The 23,667-nt window shown below is 50.5% G+C and overlaps 1 protein-coding gene across 1 annotated transcript; it reads left to right on the forward strand.

Moving 5' to 3' along the window:
- The first annotated feature begins 941 nt into the window (after positions 1-941).
- Positions 942-22,169, forward strand: MAPK4 (mitogen-activated protein kinase 4). Its single transcript, XM_088527846.1, has 5 exons — positions 942-1,907; positions 13,409-13,553; positions 17,177-17,338; positions 19,436-19,637; positions 21,482-22,169. The coding sequence occupies exons 1-5, from the start codon at positions 1,362-1,364 to the stop codon at positions 22,167-22,169; spliced, it is 1,743 nt and encodes a 580-aa protein (XP_088383972.1). The 5' UTR covers positions 942-1,361.
- Positions 22,170-23,667: the final 1,498 nt, after the last annotated feature.

A 23,667-nucleotide genomic window follows, 5' to 3' on the forward strand; every position in this document is an offset into this window, starting at 1 on the left:
AAATCTCTTGGAAAGCAGCAGAGTGTGGACATGAATCATGTGCTGGTTGGGAACACTTTTCCCTTACATTTACATACAAAAGAGAAAAAAAAACAAATAGGGAAATTGTTATTTTTAAGTCCGTCCAAATTGCATTCATTACAAACTGAAGAAGGCCAAGGTTGCTTTTCCTTCCGGGACTTGCACACCTCATGTGTTGTTAATGTCATTTCCTTGTGGGTCCATTGAGTGTCTGGGCTGAGCAGGCAGCTGGGCACATAGGTGTGTTGGGCAACCTCAGCCTTCTGCAGATTGCCTCATAAAATATGAAAACAAATTAAAAAAAATAGCAAAACAGAAAGCAAGCGTTACCCATGGGCATTTCAATGTAAAAAGGGAAGATTAGCCCCTGGAAGACGTGTGTGTTTGGGGAGCACAACTAACGAGCTTCCAAAAGGTCATGATTTTGTGGGTGTTGAACCTTCAGGATGGAAGGTGAACGCGTATTGGTGTTGTTACCAACCCAGCTGATCTCTGCTCCTCTTGCAGCACCCAGGCCGAAGCCTGCCGTGGCTTAGCGGGACAGCACGATGCCGGGGAGTCCTCCAGCGATCCCGCTCCCACCTGGCTCTGAAGGTCACGTCGCGCTCGGCTTCGCTCACGAAGGACACGCAAGGGCCAAGCGTCGGCATCGTGAACGCGGCAACCCCCGGTGCTGAGCACAGCTTGCAGAAAGTGAGTTTCCGTCTGAAAAGCGGCCGGCAGGAAAATGGGGTCCGTGCTCAAGGAAGCGAGGGCGGTGAGAACAGCAGAGCCGTGCTGACTCCCAAGGATCTGGCCCCAGATGCGATTCCCTGCAATGCTGTTGCACCTCGCGGGTGGACAGGCCGTGGGGCAGCGAGGGGCTATGGGGCGGCTTGGGGCTCTGCCTCGCTGCTGCGGCGCATCCTGGCCCGAGCGAGCCCAGCGCTTTGGCATCATCGTGGAGACTTCAGGGAAGGAAAATAAAGCGGCTGGAAAACTTAGTAGTGCTGATCTTAGCAACAAGGAAAATCACCTCTCTGTGTTTTGACAGAGAGCACTGCTGCTTCGCTGCATTTGAAATACCCATGCTGCTTGGAAATTCTCCTCTACCCCTTGATTCCTTATCCCATTTAGAACATTTTATTTGTGTGTGTGTGCTCACATCTATTTTTAGTGTGTCTGCATGTTAGGAACCTTCTCGTCTTGTAATCATGGGCTCGCAGCAAGAAATCCCCCAAGCATCTGTGAGTAATAATGACTCGCTTTCTTTCAAAACACATTTGTGATCTGGAAGTTCTTTGACTCTCCCAGTTTTTCAAGTGACGAAGCAGCAAAGCCGGAAGAGGCGCGAGCCGGCGATGGCTGAGAAGTGCGACTGCATCGCCAGCATGTACGGCTACGACCTGGGCTGCCGCTTCATCAACTTCCGACCCTTGGGCTTCGGGGCGAATGGACTGGTGCTGTCAGCCCTCGACAGCAAGAGCTGCCGCAAGGTGGCCGTGAAGAAGATCACCATCAGCGACGCGCGGAGCATGAAACACGCCTTCCGGGAGATCAAAATCGTCCGCAGGCTCGAGCACGACAACATCGTGAAGGTCTATGAGGTGCTGGGACCCAAGGGGACCAAGCTGCACGGGGACTTTTTCAAGTTTAACATGGTGTACATCGTGCAGGAGTACATGGAGACGGACCTGGCCCGGCTGCTGGAGCAGGGCAAGCTCACGGAGGAGCACGCCAAGCTCTTCATGTACCAGCTGCTCCGCGGGCTCAAGTACATCCACTCGGCCAACGTGCTCCACAGAGACCTGAAGCCAGCCAATATCTTCATCAGCACCGAGGATCTCGTGTTGAAGATCGGTGACTTTGGGCTGGCCAGGGTTGTGGATCAGCATTACTCCCATAAGGTACGTGACACAAGCTCCTCAAGCTTGTTTCTGCTCTCACGAGAGGCTGCTCAGGTTGCAGTGGGATCGGTAGGATGCTCTGGCTCCCGGCCGTGTGAGGAGACAGCTGGGTGGTCACCTCTGCTCTCGTGTGCTGCAATCTTGGTTGCAGCCATGCTGCGCTGGTAGAGCCCTGGCTGGTTCCTCAGTTAACACTGCTGTGGGAGGAGATTTGGCAGCCTGGGTGCTGCTCACCTGCATTGGTGCATGTTCCCTTCTCTGACATGCGTACGTGTGTAGCAGAAGCTACAGGACCAGTGTTTGTTCTCAGGAGAAACTGTTTCCTGGGTCTCCTCAGGGCACCTCAAAATGCTGTTTGGACACTTGCTGTTCCTGAACCTAAACCTCCTACTTTTTTTCCTAAACCAGGAGGTGTTTCCTGACTGTTAGTTCATGACTCTGCTAAGCAGCAAGGCACCATAACTCTTCAAGTGCATTCAGATGTTTTTTGATGGTTTTTATCTTTCGTTGCAGTAATGGTTATGGGAGTTATATGATTGCTTGTTTTATTTAAATGACTAAACTTGATGTTTCTTGCTTTGCCTCTTTCATAAAACATGAGCTGTCATTCACCTCTGCAACAGAAATATGTGAAAAGGGGATCTGACTCTTGTTAGCAGACATTGCATTTGTATTTACCCTCAGTTTTGTGCCAAGTGTTTTAAGCTTTACATTTGCAGAATGTTTCTTACTCCAGTATTTCGTTCCATGTCCTAGCTAGATCAGCCATTGCACAACTGGGAGCCGGATCTTGTGGTGCCAATGGGATATGCTGCTGTCTCTCTCCCTGTCTGCTCCTCCACAGAGAGATCCCAGGAGAGGATTTCCCTGCTGTCCCTCCTGCGCTTCACCACCCTGTTCCACCGTGGCTCCTGGGGATGAGCATGCAGGAGGATGAGGCTCAGGGGTGCTCCATGTGCCTTGGGATTAGGGAAGCTTTTCACAATGCAGGAGGTGCAGGGGACCCGCAGGGCTCATCTCGTGTGGGTGTTTGAGCAGGCCAGGGTGCCTGCACAGCACTGTGCTCCGTGCTGCTTAAATGAGCCTTTCTAGGCCCTTGCCAGCCACACGCTTTTTGTTTTCTGAAACAAGCCTATGTGAGAAAATGCTTTGCTTTCCTTCCAGTTTATTTAAAGCTCTTCTTGTGCGTTGGCTTGAATTCAAGCAAGCAAAAAAGCTGTGCCCGCAGCCCCTTTCTTTCACTGGAAGTCGAGATCCCAGTAAAGAATAAAAGTTCTGCTCCTCCGTGCTCTACCTGTCATGTTGTTGTGCAGATTGTGCACGTCCCCTGCAGGGAGATGGAGCACCGGGGTGAGCTGTGTGATGCCAGCATTGAAAATATTTATTCTTTCATAATAAATGGAGTGAAATGCAGGGAAATAAATACCTGCTTGCCTGTGAAGAGGGCAAAGCCACTGTCCCTTCCTTGGACAGTCATCAGCAGTGACTTCGCCTGCCATCCCTGCTTTCCCCCGAGCCTCTTGCCTACTCTGAGGGAAGGGCTACTGCTCTCTAGAAGTGGCACTTCAGTGAGCTGTGGTTTTCTCTGCAAAGGGTTGTATGCACAGGCAGCTCCTGAGCCTCCCAAAATAATTGAGGATACAGAAGACGTTCCAGCACTTCGACAAAAATGCATCCTCCAGGCATACTTAATTCATGCCCAGTATCTTGGCTATGAAACCCACACAGTGAGTAGTAACTCTCTGTATACATTGTTCTCCTTTTTGGTGGTTTTTTTTTTTTTTGTCGGTATTCTTGACCTGCATGAAGCACATGGAGCAGGAGGAGGAGCTCTCTTCCCAAATCCACAGTGGGAGGCTTACAGGTGGTGGGCAATTGCCAAGTCCTTCGTGCTAGGCGAGGGCTGGATCTTCGTTTGTGGTGGCCTTGGCCTCCAAAGGGAAGCGCAGGAGGTGCTGAACAGCCTAAGGGTTTGAATATTCATCCACTGTGCCCTCCCGTTGACAGACACCTCCTCACTGCATCTGCTCAACCACGCTCACTCCAGGCAGACTAGACAACCTCTGGTTTGGACCCTAGGCTGTGGCGTGGAGGGTCCACAGGGTGTCCTAGCTCAGCATGGGAGTGAAACCGCAGGCTCGAGAGCAGCGTCTGCCTGCGCTGCGGGCAGATTTGTGGCCGCCTGTGCGGTGACACATCACTGGTGCCAACAGTAAATATTCAGCGAGTGACAACAGCCGTAAAACGTGTGTTGTCAACAGGGTGGGGTGAGTAATGCCCTTCACTGCCTTCCCAAGAGGAGCAGGCGAGGCAGGAGGGACAAATGAGCTATGAGCAGCCTGTGATAGATCTGCTGGGCGAAGGAAGCGGCTGAACTTGGGAGTGCTGGAATATGGGAGCCGCTTCAGAGTTTTGGCCGAATTCAGGATGCGTTTGGTGAGTGGCGCTCCGTTCCCTGGCCCGCTGGTTGGATGCAGGCCACAGAAGTCCACGGGATGTATTATGCTGTCCATGAGCTGCTTAAAGCAAATTTGTTCCTTCCCTTTCCGTTGGCCTGGAGACTCACAGGAAGCCCTTTTGGAAGGGTTCAGCCCAGTCCCTTCACAAAGGGAGTAACTCAGCTGAGGTGCTGCAGAGCTGGTCTGAGCAGTGCAGAAGGTGGAAGCGTTTGGCTCGTGCGAAGGAGAAGCGTCCATGCTGGCTCACTGCCCCAGTGAGCCCAAATTCAGGGTTTTTGTTGGCAAGAAGTGCAGGGCAGGCCCTGAGGGTGGGCTCCAGCTTGTCTCACGTGACTTGGCCATGTAGATGTGCAGGGAGCAGTTACCCAGGGAATATCAACCCAGTGCTGAGGACTTAGAATCATAGAATCATAGAATCACAGAATGCTTAGGGTTGGAAGGGACCTCTAGAGATCATCTAGTCCAACCCCCCTGCATACGCAGGGACACCTAGAGCACGTGGCACAGGACTGCGTCCAAGCGGGTTTTGAAGATCTCCAGAGAAGGAGACTCCACAACCTCTCTGAGCAGCCTGTTCCAGTGCTCTGTCACCCTCACTGTTAAGAAATTTTTCCTTAAGTTCCTATGGAATTTTTGATGTTTCAGTTTCCGGCCATTTCCCCTAGTCCTATCAGTGGCCACCACTGAAAAGAGACCATGACCGTCCTCTGCACTCCCTCCCTTGAGGTTCTTTATAGACACTGATTAGATCCCCTCTCAGCCTTCTCTTCTCCAGGCTGAACAGGCCCAGCTCCCTCAGCCTCTCCTCATAGGGCAGATGTTCCAGGCCCCTGATCATCCTTGTAGCCCTGCACTGGACTCTCTCCAGCAGCTCCACATCCCTCTTGTCCTGTGGAGCCCAGAACTGGACACAATACTCCAGATGCGGCCTCACCAGGGCTGAGTAGAGGGGCAGGATCACCTCCCTCGACCTGCTAGAGATGCTCTTCTTAATGCAGCCCAGGATCCCATTGGCCTTCTTGGCCACGAGGGCACACTGCTGCCTCATGGTCAACTTGTCGTCCACCATGACACCCAGGTCTTTCTCCGCAGAGCTGCTCTCCACAAGGTCGGTCCCCAGCCTGTGCTGGTGTCTGGGGTTATTCCTCCCCAGGTGCAGGACCTTGCACTTGGCCTTGTTGAATTGCATGAGGTTTTTCACCGCCCAGTTGTCCAGTCTGTCCAGGTCCCTCTGGATGGCAGCACAGCCCTCTGGGGTATCGGCTACTCCTCCCAGTTTTGTATCATCAGCAAACTTGCTGAGGGAGCACTCTGTGCCTTCATCCAGGTCATTGATGAATAAATTGAACAGGACTGGACCAAGGACTGACCCCTGGGGGGGACAGCTAGCTACAGGCCTCCAACTAGACTCTGCACCGCTGATCACCACTCTCTGGGCCCTGCCATCCAGCCAGTTCCTAATCCATCTTGACTTGAGTGGCCCCTTATCAGGAGGGAGGACAGGACTTTGGGGAAGCTGCAGTTCCCACTCTGGAGGAGAGCGGTGGGAAGATGGAGTTACCCAGCTCTGCTGTCCTGACCTTTGGGAGAGGCCGAAGCAAAGTAAGACATGACCAGATCCAGGGTTGAGCTGCTCCTGATGCGGTCTGGCTCCTCGGAGCACGCGGTGACAAGGTTTTTGCCTTCCTGCAGCCCGCTTTGCTCTGTAGCAAGAGAGTCCTGATTCAAACTGATGTTGGAGGCAGCCGGAGTGCCTGCCAGCAGAGCGCTGCAGTTTAATGAACTTGCTGCCTCACAGATAGACGCTACACACTGCAGAAAAAGGTGTCCATGCTGGTGGGGCATGGCAAACGCCACGCATGTTGGCTAGATCCTGCCAGTCCTGCTGCCTTTATTCTTGCACCATCTGTCCTGCCAAGATACATAGTTCTTCAGTGTGCGATCACGGATTGCTGTGGTTCCAGGAGAAAGCAAAATATCACATGGCCTGCACAAGGAGACATAAGAAAACCCATGGCCAGTTTCTGGTTAAAGTCACTATTCGATATGTTAAGATGGTAAGATAAAAATCTGTTTCTTTAGCTGGCTTTTTGTGTGCATGATTGTGAGTCTCCCTTGATCCTCCTGTTTGTGACAAGGTTTAAATATTCTTGGCATCTAAGTAACACTGGGTTTCTGTCACTGGGTTTATTTGATGTTGCTTTACAAGAGAAGCGAAGGAAGGAGGATGGGAAAAGGATGGAGGAAAGATGATCTCATTAAAACTGAGCCCTGGTCTGTTCTGTTTTGAATTGGGGATTTTGGGAAAAAACAAACCTGAGTGAGGTGGTAAAGTGGCACATGGTGGTGGCTTCTTGCACCGGCGGAGAGGCCGAGCAGCTCTGCAGCCAGCACAGCTGCTACTCCCATGCTGTCTTCCTTACCCATTAGCTATTACCCTCCTCAAGAGGAGGCTCCTGGCTTTAAAAATAAAATAAAATAAAAAGGCAACAATAACAACAAAAACACACTTAAAAACTAGGTGCTTTGAAAGACCTTTCCCAAAAGAGGGAAAGGTTTCCTCATAGAGGAAAACACTCCTGGAAAAGCGATGTGGACACAGCAACCAATCTGAAGAGTATCATCCAGCTAAAGCCTGCATGTAGTGTAGGAGTTATCTGTCCAGCTCCATTGCAGAATTACTGTTATTTCTGAGCAATTCTCCATGGCCTTAACAGCAACCAGTGCTGTGGACAGGAGCTGCCAGGTTGGTTGAAGAGGTTGAGGTTTCTTTGCAGGATGTACCTGTGCAAAATGCTTTAATATTTTCCTACAAACATCATGAGTCCTGGGTTTGCTTTCAGCCCTGCTCATATGACTGAGAATAACCCATTCCTGCCTGTGCTTCCCTTTCAACCTTGATTTCCTTGCAAGCTCATTGCACGAGCAAGAGAGAAGAGACTTACAGGCATCTCTGAATTTGAAGCTGCTGAGCTACTGTCGTACTTCCAGGTGGGCCTCCTTGGAGCAAAGTCCTATGTCCTGGCTGCTGATGGTGCCGGCTGCCCCCAGACAGATTAAATGATGCTCTGTGGGTAACGAATTGCTGAAAAGCAGATCCCAACCACCAAAGGTAGCGCAGAGTTACAGCACTCGTGTGAGAGTTTGCTTGAAAATGTTTGGGGCAAGAAAATACATTTTACATGCTTGTCTTTTTCCCCCTTGTGGTCTCTTGCACCTGGAATGCACTCAGCCTGAGGCCTGGGCGCTGTCAACACAACCCATTGCAGGTTGTGTGTCCTCCAAACGGTTACAGCTCTTCTAGCCCCACAGTTCTCGCATCCCGAGAACCTGGAAAACAGCCTGCCACGTGTTAAAATAGCAAGCAGCAGCTACAGCCTGGGACTGGTTTTAATAAAGGTGTAGGTGGGCTGCATGATAGTCTTTAGTCAGCACATGTCTCGTGTATGTGAATTGCAGCGGGCAGCCCTTTACTTGGGATAATTGTATATGGAAAGGGAGTGTGCTCCTGTGCTGAGCTGCCCTGGAAAACACTGGGAATTCTTGTTCAGCTCCAAGGCAAAGCAAATTTCCTTAATTTCTTCTGCTGTTCATCGTGTGTACGCCACTGAAGACCCTTTCTCCATGTTTTTAGAGTGACTGGTGAGCATCAGCTCATTTGACTTTCCCAAATAACCTAGAGGATGAATTTCAGGCTGCAAAGTTCACATTCCGATCTGGGGCTACACGTTCAGAGGCCAGTTAGACCTGAAGGCTTAAAATTCATTCCTTTATCAGAAAAAAAAAATCTAAATTTCCGGAGTGCTCACATACTTGCAACATCACTTTAGGGCACATTTTATGAGATCTAGCAGTAGCGAAGGCTACTAAACCCCGGGAATGGTCACCTGGGTCCCCCGCGGCTCCTTTCGCCCTGCGCCTTCGCTCATGCTGTCACCATACAGCCGCGCTGCCTTTTTTTCTCCTCCTTCTCACTGCTCTTTTCATCCCGTGGGAGTCATTAATCCTGCAGCTTATCCCTCCAGAACATCTCCAAATTAATCCCTTTTTCCCCCTATCAGCGCTGTTTATGGTCTCAACACTTTGCCGTGCTCCGTAGAGTTCAAACAGGGAGCAGAGGAGCAGCTGCAATTGAGATGTCGGTACTGACGAAGCCTCCGGAAGATCCTTATCATTATGTAAAACGCAGCAAAGGTCGAGTGCTTCCCTCTGCTCAGCTCCCCTCTTTACTGAATTTGTCCTGAATCTCGTTTTCATCCTCAAAGCGCTCCGCATCGCTCTGCAATGTCCCTTTTAGTATCTTCTACCCTGCAGGGCTCAGCACCCTGCTCTGCTCCCTTCCTTTCCTTCTCCCTCCAGTGTCCGTGTCTCTCCGGAGGCTGCTGGTTTGTGTGGAGCTCCTGGTGCATCCGGCCCTGCCTGGGAGCCGTCCATGCTCGTGCCCTGATGTCCAGGTACCACTCGAGCACCCTCAGCTCACAGCAGGCAAAGGGAAAGAAAGAAACCAGAATCATGGTTTAAACGCTGGGATAAAGAGCAATGAATCACTAACGCTGGCAAGTGGGGAGCTTCTCTCTGGGATTTATTTCCCCTCGGCGGATTTGGGGCTGTCGCTGCTGCTGGAGGCTGTGTTTGGTTCTCAGCTCCTGCCCTGCGAGGGGCAGAGCTGATGACGCAGCCCCTGGCACGCAGGGACGGGGTTCCCAGAGGGCCTTTGCCCGCTGCTGGGGAGGCCTCACGGCGCTCATGTCCCTGCTAGAGACGCGCCGGGAGCTTTTGTGGTGCCCGTGTCACTGCTGGGCTGTTGCAGCTCTCGGGGACACCGCAAGGCTTCCATGGAACCCTGTTCCTGTAAACCTTGGCCCCTCCGTGGACTCTGCTGATGCCATTTAAAAACAAATATGAATGAACGCTGTGAGTCTGGAGATCTTCACACCCGCCTGGATGCCACCCTGTGCCCCTGCTCTGGGTGTCCCTGCTGGAGCAGGGGTTGGACTGGATGGTCTATAGAGGTCCCTTCCAGGCTCAACCATCCTGTGAGCCTGTGAGGGGGAACCAGCCTGCTGTCGCATCAGGGTGATGCACGCGGACGGCTGTTGTTGCCGGTGGTGTTGGTGCAGGCGCGCCGGGGGTTGCACAAAGCACCGCAGCTACACGCGGAGCCACGAGGAAACGCGCGGAGCTGGAGCGGGCGGACTCCGTCTCCCTGGCGGAGCCTTTCAAAGGAAAAGGGCTGACCCGCCGCGACGGGAATTTTGGGGCATGTCCGGGTTGTCTCCTGCTCCACACAGGTGTTCTGGGTCATCCCACCCACCTTCATACACTCAGGGCTTGGACTGGCCTAGCGTGATATGAGAAGCATCCGTGATGGGAACGTGGAGCTAATGCAGTGCACTTAGTGCCATCGCCTTTCCTTCCAAAATGGTTTTTCTTTCCAATGTCAGAAGCAACACAACGCACAAAATCCATGTTGTAGAAAGATTAAGGGGAAAAACATCATTTTTCTTTGTTTCTCAGCTTCTATATTAGGCTCGCTGATGGATCTCGATGCCCATGCTACATACAGTGCATTTATCACTTCGGTACTTTGTCTGAGCAGCTCTTGCACATGATAGTTGCCTTGGGAATAGGCACGGAGGAGAAGCAGGAAAACGATACTTGAAAATTGCAAAAAAAAAAAAAAGGAGTATGGGAAGGCTCGAGAGGCAGCAGCGGCAGTAAAGAGAGAAGTCTGGGATATTTAAGGCTCTGTAGGAAAGCCGTAGCCACCCAGCTGTTGCCCTAACTTTTAATAGGGCTCTTTGTTTATTTTTGAGAGCCTTAGTGGGATCAGCCTGTGAGAAGGCAGGAGAGAAGGGAGCCAGACTGGAAGGGGTCACGGGGATAAGGGCTGGCTGCACTCTCAGTGTTGCTGCCGTCGTGCAAGGCTTGAGATGCTGCATGGAAACCTAATGCTCTTGTCTAACCTGGCTTTATCTAAATCCTCCCGCCAGCCTCCCGTGACTGTGCAGATCGCAGGATAATGTATCCCCAGCAGCAGAGCCGAACATAGCTCTGGAAGGAATACGGGGCAGGAGGGAAATGCTCCTAGACACATTTGTTCGAGCCACATCGTGATGGATTTCCGCGAGGACGCTGGCGGCATCACGCTGTGCAGAGGCTGCCAGTTGATTTTCCATAAGATAATGAATAATTCCTCTTCCAGATGGCAGGGCAGGAGCTTGTTTTTATGCTTGAAAGTTTGTAAGGGTCTAGGCCACAATTTTAGCAACTGTTGGCGTGTTGGGCTCTTGCCATCGAGGACTGCCCAGGTGGTTTGCTTTGCTCCGGCCGGGAGCACGAGCGCAGTTTGCCGGGAGCTGCCGAGTTCCCAGCACTTGGCATCTCCCATGGGAAAATGTCCGTTGGGAGAGTCAGTCCTTGGGTTTCCTTGCAATTATATCTGTTTCCAAGACCCCACCTGTAGTAAAAGGAGAATTTATCACGCAAATTAAAATCTGATATTGATTTTAAAGCTTCCCATGGCAAAGGAATTCATTAACCCTTGCTGGATTTTTTCCTTGTGGTGAATTACCCTCAGGATTGAAAATTTGTACCCCACTTCTAATCCGCCTTGGTTTAGCTTCAACCTCCAGCCATTAGATGATGCTGTAGCTGTTCCTGATCAAAATTAACTCAATTAGCAAATCGCTTTCCCTGTGGGTGCTCTGGTGACATGGTCAACCCGTAACCTTCGCTTGGCACAGCTTGCTTTAGGAGGAGTCGGAGAAATGGAGCAACTCGCTCTGTATTGAACAGATTTTAAAGACTGCAACAAGCTGCTTTTGAAGCCAGGCCTCAGCAAGTGCAGCTGCTGCTCCTTTTCCTTCTGCGGAGTCGCTGCCCACCGCTGTTCACCTGATGAGGAACGAAGCCTCGGCCACCATCACAGAGCAGGTCCCTAGGCGAAACCAACAGGTGAACGGGCCAAAAATGAGAAGCTGGTGGAGATGGGGAGGACAGAAAACCCAAAGGCCAGAAGAAAAACACCATGGGAAGCGAGGGAGGGCCCAGATATGTGTGAGAGGAATTTGCCCCCAAATCACTCTCCCCACAGTTTGTTTTCTGAAGATTTTCCAATAAATCCTGAGATCTCCGTTACTGTAAATAATAGCTGGGGCTGATCTGATAACCTCGATTCTGCGATAACGCTCTGGGGCTTTTGTGCCCATTCTGATTCAGCAGCATTAGCAATAATGTGACAGCAGCAATACAGCAGCATCAAATGAGCCACCAGCATAAATTCTCAGCTAATCAGTCTCAATTACAACTTATCTTAGGAAGACAAAAATTAAGATGTTCTTTGAAAAGAAAGTCTTTTGATTAAAAGCTTGACAACTCTCACATTTGGAGACTGGAACAAAAATCTGCGTGGAAGGAATAGAAAAATTATGACCCGCTTATCATTTGTGAGTGTTAACTGCTCTTGCAGTTTGGCTGGACAAAAACGCACCCTGTCGTGCCCTCGATGCCAGAAGGTGCTGGTGTTGGCCCGGAGTGGTAATGCCAGGGCTGTGGTTCCTCGGCTCGCTGCAGGGGCATCGCTGGCCCCTTGGGGGCTGACTGCTGTGGGGAGAGGGCGGCTGGACCCCTGCACGGCCCGGCATTCCCAGGGATTCCCAGGAATAAGGATGGCAGGAACACAGCTGATTCATGGGAGCGCCCCAGCTCTGAATTTGTTTTTGCTCCAAATGGGGCAGCAAAATGAAAGCTTCCATGTTTTCGCTGAACAGAAATCATGACTGAGACGCTGTCCTTGAGCAGTGCTAGTTCTCTTGGCTGGAGCAGGGCCACACTGGAGCAGGAGACACGGTGATCTGGTGACCTGCACCTGGGATGTAGCAATGAAATAAGTAAAAATGAAGCAAGTGGAAATGGAATTTTCTAAAGAGTAAATCAGAAGTTGGATCTTTAGACTTTATGAGAACAAAATCAGAACAAAGTCCAAACTTTGTGGGGTCTTTTTATTCCCATGTTTGGAAAGAGGATTAACTTTGGTAAAGAACATGTTCCTAACGCTTCTTTTATCCCACTCTTTAGTGCGTTTTTTGAAGTCTTTTCTTTGATAGATGGTGTGGATTTGCCGTGGGTTTTCAATCCCGCTCCTCTGGCTGCCCCTTCCCATTGATTTCTAACAGGGTTTCTCATTTAGCCACCGTTCCCGTCGGTGACATTAAACGTTACTGTCACGGGGTTTTCAGCTTTATTGCTCCGTCACGGTGCCCACGCTGGGTAGCTCTGCTTGTGTTTACGGGGCTGCTGCTGGTCTGAGCGTTTCCAGCCAGGTACCTTGCTCAGGGCTGAATCAAGCCCGGCTTCTCCTCGGGGCTCCCCGGGCACGTCGCGCTGCTTAACAATTTACTTTCAGCAGCAATACTACGTTTTGTCAGGGTTGGAACTGGGATCACTCAGGGTTTTATGTTACGTGCTACATACCTTGCTGTTGCAGTCAGTTGGTAGCTGTGGAGGGACTATGGCTACGGCATTAACTGTCATTAAAATCAGCAGAAAATTGCAGGCTGACGAAGTGTGGAGTGGCAAGCGTGGTGCCCACAGGGCCCAAGCCGACGAAGTGATCCCTCAGGCACCGGCGAATTAGAGGCAGGGCCCCGTTCAGCAGAGCCCTTAAGAACATGCGGAAATAAAAATGATTCAAGTGACCGAGTGTAGATTCGTGTATGTGTTTTAGTCCTCTTACAATAAAGTGAAATTGCTGCCAGGGCGCACGTAGCGTTTCAGTGAGTGCCCTCGCTGTCCAGCAAGTCAGGGCAAGAGCTGCCCTGCTGGAGCATCCACTTTACCTGACATTTGGCAACTGAGAAAATAAGTAAACAAATTAGTAAAGAAATCTGCCTCTGGCCTCTTTCCGGGTAAAACGAGAGCCCTCCCGCTGAGGACTCTGTGTGCCAGACTCATCCCCTCTGCAGGAGATTCAGCAGCCAGGGGCAGGGGCGTAAGGACTCTCTTGCGAAGTTACTGATGTCTCTGTTTCTGCTCTTCCAGGGTTACCTCTCGGAGGGCTTGGTGACGAAGTGGTACCGCTCCCCTCGCCTGCTGCTCTCGCCCAACAACTACACCAAGGCCATCGACATGTGGGCGGCCGGCTGCATCCTGGCCGAGATGCTCACGGGAAGGATGCTCTTTGCCGGTACGCTGATGGCTTTATCTCTCCGTGCCTCCTTCCTTGCATCCCAGGCCTGTCCGGGGTGGCACTGTGTCCCAGCAGAGGGAATTCCTCTCTTTTGGGCAGCCAGGACCACCTGGGGTCTCCTCTGTGCGGTTAGATCTGTCTCCGCTGTGCAGTGCCCCCGTGTCTGCGTGAGATCTGCTGGGGTTGGTGTCCTGTTTGTGCGAGATGCTGTGCCAGGAACAGTGTTCGGCTCAAAACACAAGCCAAAAAAAAAGATAAAAGAGCAATTCTGCTGAAACAACAAAATCTTTTTCTCTTATTGGGTTTTCAACAAAAAAATAGAAGCTTGTTGTTAGGAGAGAAGATGCCTACAAGACTATGATAGCATGGAAAACAGGATAATATGGTTCTGTGCTAAGAGGTTTGTGCTCCATGCAGCGGATCTAAGCTGTGACTGGTATCTTGAATATATATGTGCCTTTTCTTTGAGGGAGAACACGTTAATGCCACTGCACGATTGCAGTTTCACATGGGGAGTGATAAGGAGCTCGCCAGGAGCTGATTGCTGTGAAGAGCTGGACTGCAGGACTGCATTGCCCTGCAGTCTGCTCAGTGATAGCTGTGAAAGCCACAGTAAAAAATGAATTAGTGTCAAAGCCTCCTGTAAAATCAAATGTATTCCACCGAGCCCCATGCACTTGCTCCATCATGTTTGCTGCGAGCCGTTCCCAGGGTGGAGAGGGTGTGTGGGCCCTGAAACACTGCCCGGCTACCCGGGCTTCTCCGTGTTAGCATCTAGCAGAAAGGTCTCATTCTTCAGCCACGTCAGTGTAACTCAGTTGACTTTTGTGCTATTATCTCTAGGTCAGGGATTTTATGTATAGCAGGAATTAAGAGAAAGACAGGCATCATTGCGTGGGTGACTGCTGCCCTTCAGGGAGCGGGTGTCTGGAAGTGTCCTGAAAGGGGGATTTTCGTGGTCCTCCCCAGCTTTGACCCCAGTTCTGTGCACATTTGGCAAGCTGCAGGATTCCCACACAAGCAGGTATTAGGATTGTAAAGAAAAGGCAAAAAGCATCAGGAAGGAGTATATGATTTACCAGCACAGCATAAATTCTGGTGCTCTTGAAAAACAAGTCTTTATTCAGCACATTTCCAAAAATGAAACCAGGGGAGCAAAGGGGCAGGTCTGAGCTGTGTACCAAGCTGGGACCCGGGGTGGTTTGTGCAAGGAGGAAGCAGACACTAGCTGGCTCCCAGGGAGCTACCTGCGTCCCCCACAGACACCACGATGCTGCTCCTTGTTATTGCTGCCGTCGCCCATTCGTATTTCCAATGACAGGATCTAGCACATTTCATAAGCAGCTGCTTGCAGAGTTGTGTAAATAAATAATTAGCGCCATTAATAATGGAGAGGAGCACTTTCCTCAGAAGTGTCTCGATGCTGCAGCGCCCTGCGCCAACGCTTGGTGCAGCCGCTCTGCCAGGCTCCTGCTTGCAGCTTCCGTCTTCCTTTTGTGACGCCTGGAAGTTAAAGAGTCGGGATCATTTAGAGATCGTGAGCACTGAGAGATCTGGCACGTCGAAGTGTAGCAGCTCAGGGACTGCTGCACGGGGCGCGTTGCTGCTCTCCACGTTACTTATCTGTTTAGCTGCTCTGCTAAAGCCCCAGGGAAGGCAGATCTCACCTCGAGTTGTTCAGCATCAGGCCTTGGGGAGCGAAGCCCAGGGGGTAAAACTAACACACTAGGAAGCGGCGCCCAGGCGGGCGGGTGGTGCCTGTGGTCACTGGTGGGGACATGAGGACAAGCCACAGGGTGACCCCAGCCCCAGGGAGCCTTGGAACTTGCCTAGCAAACCCCTCGGGACACAGCCTCCATCCCAGCCTGCGTATGGACGTGCAGAGCACAAGTTCTGCTGCTTCCTTGCAGGTAACTCGCCCATCCCCTAAAGCTCCCTGAATTCGTGGGCAAGCAGAGAGGAGGGCAGTTGCGGGATGCGATTCCTCTGCGTCTCTTAGGTATCTGCTTCAGCTGAGATTGAGCGGGTGTTCGAAATACGTATTTTTCCTTGCTGCTGTAAACAGCAGTAGTCAGAGGTGCAGGTCGGTATTGCACAGTGCTGCAGCCCTGCCGGGGGGACGCACACAGAGGCTGCCGGCTGTGCGAGAGGCCGCAGCACAGCGAAGATCGGGAGGGAGGTGCTCCCTGCGTCATCCCTTCTCTGCTTTCCACTAGTTCGCAAGGGCAGAACAAGCCCTCGGGTGATGGCAGGGGACCCAGTTAATGGGTAGAGATCCAAACTGGAGCAGCAAAACCATGTAATCCTTTTGGGGTTTCTTTTAAGAATGGTCTGTAGCGTTTTTATTGGAAGCCCATTTCTTCAGACCTACTTCAATACCCATAAATAAAAACGAGCTGCTCAGGAGCCCCAGAATGGGGCAATGCACCCATGTTGTCTGAGAGGGGAGGCCCTCTGGCCGGAGAGCTGCGGTTTGCAGAGCTTCTTCCTGCAGAACAGAGGCCTGAGAATGTGACAGTTTTGTAAGATCCGAGCGCTGCCATGGGCTGCCCTGGCGGACGGGCGCGATGCTCGGGGAGCTGCTCGGGGCTGAGGGCTTGGGATCCGCTCGGGGCTGGGGAGCTCGGGAGCCGCTCGGCTCTCTGTTTTCTGCTGCCTTCCGCACCAACACAAAGTGCTTCACAGCTCCCTCCAGTGCTTCCCTCCCCTCTACTGGCATTCACATATCCGAAAGCAGCATCAGTGAAAGAAATAGGAGAGAGAGAAGAGCCTCCTGTCCTTGAAGGCCTCGGTGGGAATAGCCACAGCAGCCATATGGTGACGTTCTCCATGAGATCAGTGGGACACAGGGAGGTCTGTCAGGGCTTGGGTGTTCATGCTAGACTTGCCTGCAAGCCTAGGGGGAGAATTTGCTTTCAGCACCACACATGTGAAGCTTGTAAACCCCTAGTGTGATAACGATGCCTCGCGTCTTGTTCCTGTGTTTTTCAATCATTTCGATCCCAGTTTGGGAATCAGCCTGAGAAAGGGAAACATTTTTTCCCTATTCGTCATCTCTAGTTTCACTGTTCCTCAAACTTCTGTTTTCTCAATGCGATTTCTCCCGATGAGGAGGCTTGTTCCTCTTGCACAGGTCACCCACACACTGCTGGTGAGTGAAGCTGCTGGAAAAGGGTCAGTCAGACAGGAAGGAATGTACGTGATAGCGTGAAAATCCTCCTTGGTTCCTCTGCTCTGCACAGCTCACTGTCTTAATGGACAGTCCCGGCTCGGGGGACAGAATATTTATACCCGGCGCTGCTGGTGGACGGAAGATCGATAACGCCGCTGGTATTTATGCCAGGCAGCTTCTTTGTACACATAGGAAGCTGGAAATTGCCTGCAGAGCTCTTGGTCAAATTCAATACTGTGCTAAAGAATAGGATTAACCTTCATTAATTAGGCACTTGGCTGCGCTCCGCTCCGCCAGCGCGACTGCTTCTGCCTCGTCCCTGACTGCAACCTTCTTCTGGGGGATGTTCAGGAGAATGGGGAGAAAAGCGTCTTCAAGGAGAAAGATTAAAAAAAAATCTCTCCCAACAGCAGTTGCTGGGATTTTTTTTCTGTTTTTGCTTGTTTAGGTGGGCATGAGCTGGAACAAATGCAGCTTATTCTGGAGACGATCCCTGTCATCCACGAGGAGGACAAAGAGGAGCTGCTGCGAGTGATGCCCACGTTCATCAGCAGCACGTGGGAAGTGAGGAGGCCGCTGCGCAAGCTGCTCCCCGACGTGGACAGCGAAGGTACCGTAGCGTGTGCTGGTGGCTTTGGCAACGTCCGTGCTCACGCTGCCGCCACTGCCCTCCTTGCAAACCTGCTTCCTCAGCGGGAGAGGGGAGTTGTTCTCCGAGGAGAAGCGCACGAATGCTGGGGAGCCTGGGGGGCCGTGTCATGGTGGTGCCTAAGCGATGCGCTGCGGAAGGGAAGGCGGCGCGAGGGAGACAGGAGCTGCCCCAAGCTGAGGGGCAGCTGGGGCCGCGCGGACAGCCGGGAGCCCTGGGCAGCGCTGAACCCGCGTGTGCGGCCACGGCTCCAGCGCCGGGTGCTCTCGCGGGCACGGCACGGCCCCCCGAGACAGCTGTGCTTTGTGCTGCTCACGTGCCTCTCCTCGAGCTGGGAGATTTCCGCACAGGAGTTATTTTCAAAGCCTTGTCCATTCTCTTGTTTTGCCTCTTGGATGAATGAAATCAGATGCTACAAGAAAATAAATGCCTTTACTCCACAAATGTCTGAACTCCCCGAGATGGTTGCTAGAGACAAAACCTTTGTCAGAGCGCTCTGGTGTGACTGGAGCTGGGGAATCGCTTGGCTCTGGGCTCTTGTGGCCTGGGATGACTGCTCACCACTTCAGTCAATCCCCTCCTTTGGCTAAAGCTAGAAACCTGAACCGTGTCGTTGCAAGGGGGCTGCCAACCATAGCTTTTGGGCCCGAATTTTAGCGTGGGCAGCTTTGCACATGGTCCCAGCTCACCGGGTGGCATCAAACCAAGCAGTGAAGGCGGAGCAGTAGGTACCAACGCGCCAGGGCAGCCCTCCAAGCAACGCGGACCGCACGCGACGCGCAACGGTGGGTTTGCTTTGGTGCTGCTCTGCGTGCCAGCCCCGCTCGTGTTCGCTAGCGGAGCTCTTCATTGTAAAAGGGCCCTCCAGAGGCACTCGGCAGGCGTGATACTCATCAGCACTGGGTATCTAGAGACTACGTCAGCATCCAGGAAGAATTAAATGGATTTATTCCCTGTCATTACTGCAGGAAGAAAGGTCACCTGCATTGCGTACATAATTCATTGAAATTGTCCTGCCTGCGTGACCTGAACTCATAATGCATTGTTCCACCATCCTTCTTGCCTGAAGTCAGTGACCTTATGAAACGATTGATTCTTTCTGACTTAATTAATCCAAGCAATGAAATAGTCCAGTGGGAGACAATTGGATATTGGTTAATATTTAAGCATTGAGGCAATAGGTATGGCCCGGGTGATTTTAGACCCCTGGAAATTCTTTAGCACAAAGAAAAGGTCCAATCCATACAATTTCATTTTATTGAGAATATTTCTGGAGATCTAAAGGAAAAGGTCTAACTGAAGAAAGGCACGTGCCTAGTTGTATCATCTGAACACTAAGGGGCTCTTCCATAGACCAAGAATCATCTGAGAAAGCATTATGTCTTTAGTAACAGGATTTGATCTTCTCACATAATCTGAGCAAAAGGAACCTCAAAAAAACAAATCACAACAAAACTTTTGTGCTTATATTTAATTCTAGCCACTCTAGTTGCACTTAATTCCCTTCCTCCTCCTTATCAAAAAAGTTCACTGTCCACTATATTTGTAAAATACTTTTAGGCAGTTGGAATTGTTTAAATATTAACAGACAAAATAATTTCAGAGTGTTGGTCATGCCAAGGACTTTTAAAAAAATTGCTCCTAAATCCAGTTCCACTCTGCTCCCCATACAAATGTGAAAGTATTTATCTGAAAGGGAATGTGCTTGTAGAGTGGATCCAAAAGCCTGGCCTTAAATCCTGACGACACTCAAATTCTGCCAATATCCACCTGGATTTCACTGGGTGTGATTCCAGCTCTGGATGCCAGCACTGGGTGGAATGTGCATCCTCTGTGCTGTGCTTTGCTGGCTGGACTAAAAGCTCAGCGCAAACACAGCAGCCACGGGGTGAGTGCTGGGTGTGTGGCGGGGCCAACGTGCCCATGTGAGATGCATGTGGGACTTGGCCTTTCCCTCCCTTCCTTCTCGGGTGTGTTGTGGGGCTCTCCGGCTGTTCTGGGGAGGAAGCTGCTCTGGGTTTTGAGGAATCAGTGAGCTTGTTTCTCTGTGATTCACAGCTATTGATTTTCTGGAGAAAATACTGACGTTTAACCCAATGGATCGACTAACGGCCGAGATGGGTCTGCAGCATCCTTACATGAGCCCGTATTCGTGCCCGGAGGATGAGCCGGTGTCTCAGCACCCGTTCCGCATTGAGGATGAGATCGATGACATTTTGCTGATGGAAGCCAACCAGAGCCAGCTGTCTAACTGGGACAGGTACCGTATGAAGGCCCGGCCTCCAGCCTGCATGTTCCCTGGCAGGTTGTGGGTGACATTTGACTGGCGAGTCTCTGGCCTGCAGTTAATTCAGTTCAGGAATATGTGCTCTGCACCCACAAAGGACACCAGTTTTCCTCATTTATGCCATGTTGCAGTTCTCACTGCACCTGCACCTTGCCAAAGTTGGTGCACATTTCCACAGATTGGTGCAGATTTTGTCACTGATTTCCACTTTGGGGTCTTCATGTGCAAGCTACCGGGTGCTCCTTGGCTGTTGGTTTTATTAACAGACTGTGTTGGCTTCAGTTGAGTTGCATGTGTTTAAATTACACTATGGTTCTCCCTTCATCTCCTGTACATTAACACTAGGTATAGAGTAATGCAATTTTTGCAGCATTCCAGGAGCAAGCCTGATCTGGAGCTCAGTATCTATCACTTTTCAGGGTACATAAGCCCCAGTGGCCCCAGTTCCAGGGTTCTTGGGGAAAAAATCCATGGATTGAATTTTATATAGTTTGCTGAATGTCATGTGGGTGGAGTAGATCAAAGACTTGAAGTCTCTTATGTCCTAGATTATTATCACAATTACTAGGCCCTTCCCAGTGACCAGCGCAGGCTAGGATGGAAGTAGCTAGGAATTGTCTGTTCCCTTTTCTGCAGAGCTCCTGCAGGCCCAGCAGTGTGAATGGTTGAGGATGCCTGTAGCAGGGTTCCTCTCGGGGTAGCAGTCAAGTCTCCAGACCTTGTTAATCCACTGTATTTCACCAGCGTTCAAAAGTAATCTAAGGAAATCCCATTCACTTGCTATTATTAATCTCTCTGCTAGAGTGAACATGTTTCAGGGGGAACAATCAAGTAAATGAAATAAAGGGGAAACCTGGAAGCTTTTCTTGGCATGTCTTCAGTATGTCCCTGGCAGTTACAGTGAGCAAAGCAGCAACCTTCCTGCTCGGGCTCACTGTGCCACCTTTCCACCTCTTTGCTTCCGTATTTCCCGTGTGACACAGCAAGCAGTCAGTCCTCCCACCCTCTGGAGAGATTCGGCCTGTAAATTTTGCCACACAAGCCAGGAGTTTTAGAAATGGGAAATGGTTTCCCCTGTGTGTTATGGGACATCTCAAGAGCATTTCATTACCAAAAAAACACAGCCCCAAGGCATGGGATAACACTTCTTTTAAAGGCAGCTCAATTAGGAGCCAGAGAATACCTGGCCACTTTGGAAACTGTGTCAGAATATAAGTGTTGCAGGTAACTGCAATGGAGGTCGTTACAAGTGGTTTGAGGAGCTACTGCTCAGGCAGGTGATAGTTCAGGGATGGTCTCAGAGCGTCACAGCAGAGTAAACTGGTGATGTCCAGGCTCCATGGCACTGAAAGGAATCTCTTCTTAATTCTGTTGCAGTGCATGAGGAGCGCTCATGTTGTCGGTGATCATTTCTGAGCTGTGAACAACTCCTAATAATCAACTTACAGTTTGATTATCAAAATTATCTAATTGTGGTTTAATCTTAAAGGATTAAACTAATTAATTCCTGGAGCGAATGTGAGAACCAGTTAAATGAAGGGGCAGACAATTTGGCCCACTGGCTTTTATTCCCATTACTGTCCCCTCCAGGCAGCTTGGGCAAGTTCTCTTGATATGTTCCACAGACCCCTGCCTTAACAGACAAGGAAACATTCTGTAATATTGCACAAGGTTTTGGTGTGGTTTGATTGAATATTAGTTGTGAGGAACTTCGAGATCTGCAGATAAATGCAAAATGGTTGAGGTCATAGTGTGAACCTGTTTGAGCACTGATATTTCCATGGGCTGCGTGTCTAACAGAAGTGTATCTCTCTCAGGTATCAGGTCAGCCTCTCCTCTGATTTGGAATGGAGACATGATAAATACCACGACATGGATGAGGTCCAGCGAGACCCACGGGCCGGGTCTGAATCCATTGCTGAAGAAGCACAAGTTGATCCACGGAAATATTCACAGAGCAGCTCAGAGAGGTTCCTGGAGCTATCACACTCATCAATGGACCGAGTTTTTGATGCTGATTGTGGGAAATCATGTGATTACAAAGTGGGATCACCTTCCTACTTGGACAAATTGCTGTGGAGAGACAATAAGCCCCATCATTACTCAGAGCCCAAGCTGATTTTAGATTTATCCCACTGGAAAAGAGCTACCATAGCACCCACAGCCGAGATCGCCTTGGAAGAAGAGCCTTCCAACCTCTTTCTGGAGATTGCTCAGTGGGTGAAGAGCACACAGGTCGGTCTTGAATGCTCCAGTCCCCTTCCCGAGATTCAAGAACGGAGCCTGCCATCTTCTCCTCACCACCTCCACAAGGAATCCAAGGAAGTAGGCACTGCAACAGACCCTGAGTTTGACTTGGATGTCTTCATCTCCAGGGCCCTGCAACTTTGCACAAAACCCGAGGATCTTCCAGACAACAAACTCAATGACATCAACGGAGCCTGCATCGCAGAGCACCCCAGTGACATGGTACAGACAGAGGTGTACCAGAAGGAGCGATGGTGATGCTTTCTCCCCCGTTCCTCCTTGACAGCGTGTGCTGAGCAGCTTCAGGCTGTCCTAGAGGATCCTTTTTTTTACACTATCCCAAATGCCTTTTCCTGAAAGGCATTGCACAAACCGCATGCCCCTTTTGATGCCTTAGAAATACGTTTAAGGGAATCAAGAGGTGTGAATGAAATATTGGGTTTCTTATACTGCCTTAACAATCTTGCCTTGCAATCTCGGGGACCGGTTTGGAACTTAAATGCACAGTAGAAAAGATGACAGTCCGTGATAAGTTTACAAACGGAAGTCAAATCTTTTTTTTTTTTTTTTTTTTTGTATAGCATCTTAAAACGATGAGAACACTGATCAGCATTTTCACCATGGTCAGATGCCCTCCTGCTTTGAGAGGTTCCAGACTGCACTGCCATAGGGCTGCAGGGGCCCGAGCGCGCTCTGCATGGAGAGCAGCAACGCGGGGGCATTCCCCTGTTCTGCCTCCAGCCCGCGGTGCTGGCAAGAATGGAACTAGAGCAGAATTTAGCCACAAGGCATAAAATAGCTCTTGGGAATACTAATGGGGAAGGAATTTGACCTGCTGTATATGAGCCTCTCTGGACTTTTTTCTGGTTGGAAGATAAAATTTTTGCTAAACACATTCTCCTTATTTGGTTCCTCACACTTAAGTTTTCCCTTCTGCTGCACCAGGCTAATTGTGAAGTTTCCTAGTACTTCTGGGGCCCAATACCACACATTTAGCAACCTCATAGTGTGAATCCTGTTGCAGGCAACTGCCCAGCAGACCAGCACATTCCGGGGTGCAGGCTGGAGCCGGGCAGGGAGCCAGGAACAGAGGGGTTCAGGGCATGACGCTGCTTCTGTCACTCACTAGATGTAGAGTCTGAGCAAGGTCACTTCCCTTCTTCATGGCATTTCCTCCCACTGCTTACTAAAAGAGGAAAAAAATACTACTACTTACCTTCCCACAGAGAAGGGAAAGAAATGGCTACAGTTTGTGCATTACTTTGATCAGGCAGAGCACTGTGTGTATTAGTTCCAGTTTCCACACTGCAAATCTTGTGCTCCTTGGCCCACATCTGAACAAAATTGCATTGGAAACTTCAGCTGTATTCAAATAGTCACCTAAATTGGCTGGTGCAGATGGTCCTACATACGAGGGACAAAGGTCTCCTTGGTTCCTGTGGCGTTGGGTTTTCACACGTGTGCATTTGGCCACGATCACACTTGGAAGAGCAGATACTCACATTTCTCCCGGGCACTTTGCTTCCAGCTCCCTTTGGTACGTGATGGTGGCACCTGGCTAACCAGCTGCTCTGTAAATAGGAATAAACACGACTGAGCTACTGTAACTTCTGTTTTCACCCATACTTCTGAGCACCTTAGTAACTAATCAGCTAACAAGAGTTTGTATATGGAAGAAATGTTCTATACTTATATTTAATCAAACTAGTCAATTTTTAAAAATTGAAAACATGTAAATAGCTAGTGTTACAAAAGG

Source organism: Tinamus guttatus, unplaced genomic scaffold (genome assembly GCF_059628265.1).
Source record: "Tinamus guttatus ecotype Peru unplaced genomic scaffold, ASM5962826v1 Tinamus_guttatus_pri_ptg000293l, whole genome shotgun sequence".
NCBI lineage: Eukaryota > Metazoa > Chordata > Aves > Tinamiformes > Tinamidae > Tinamus > Tinamus guttatus.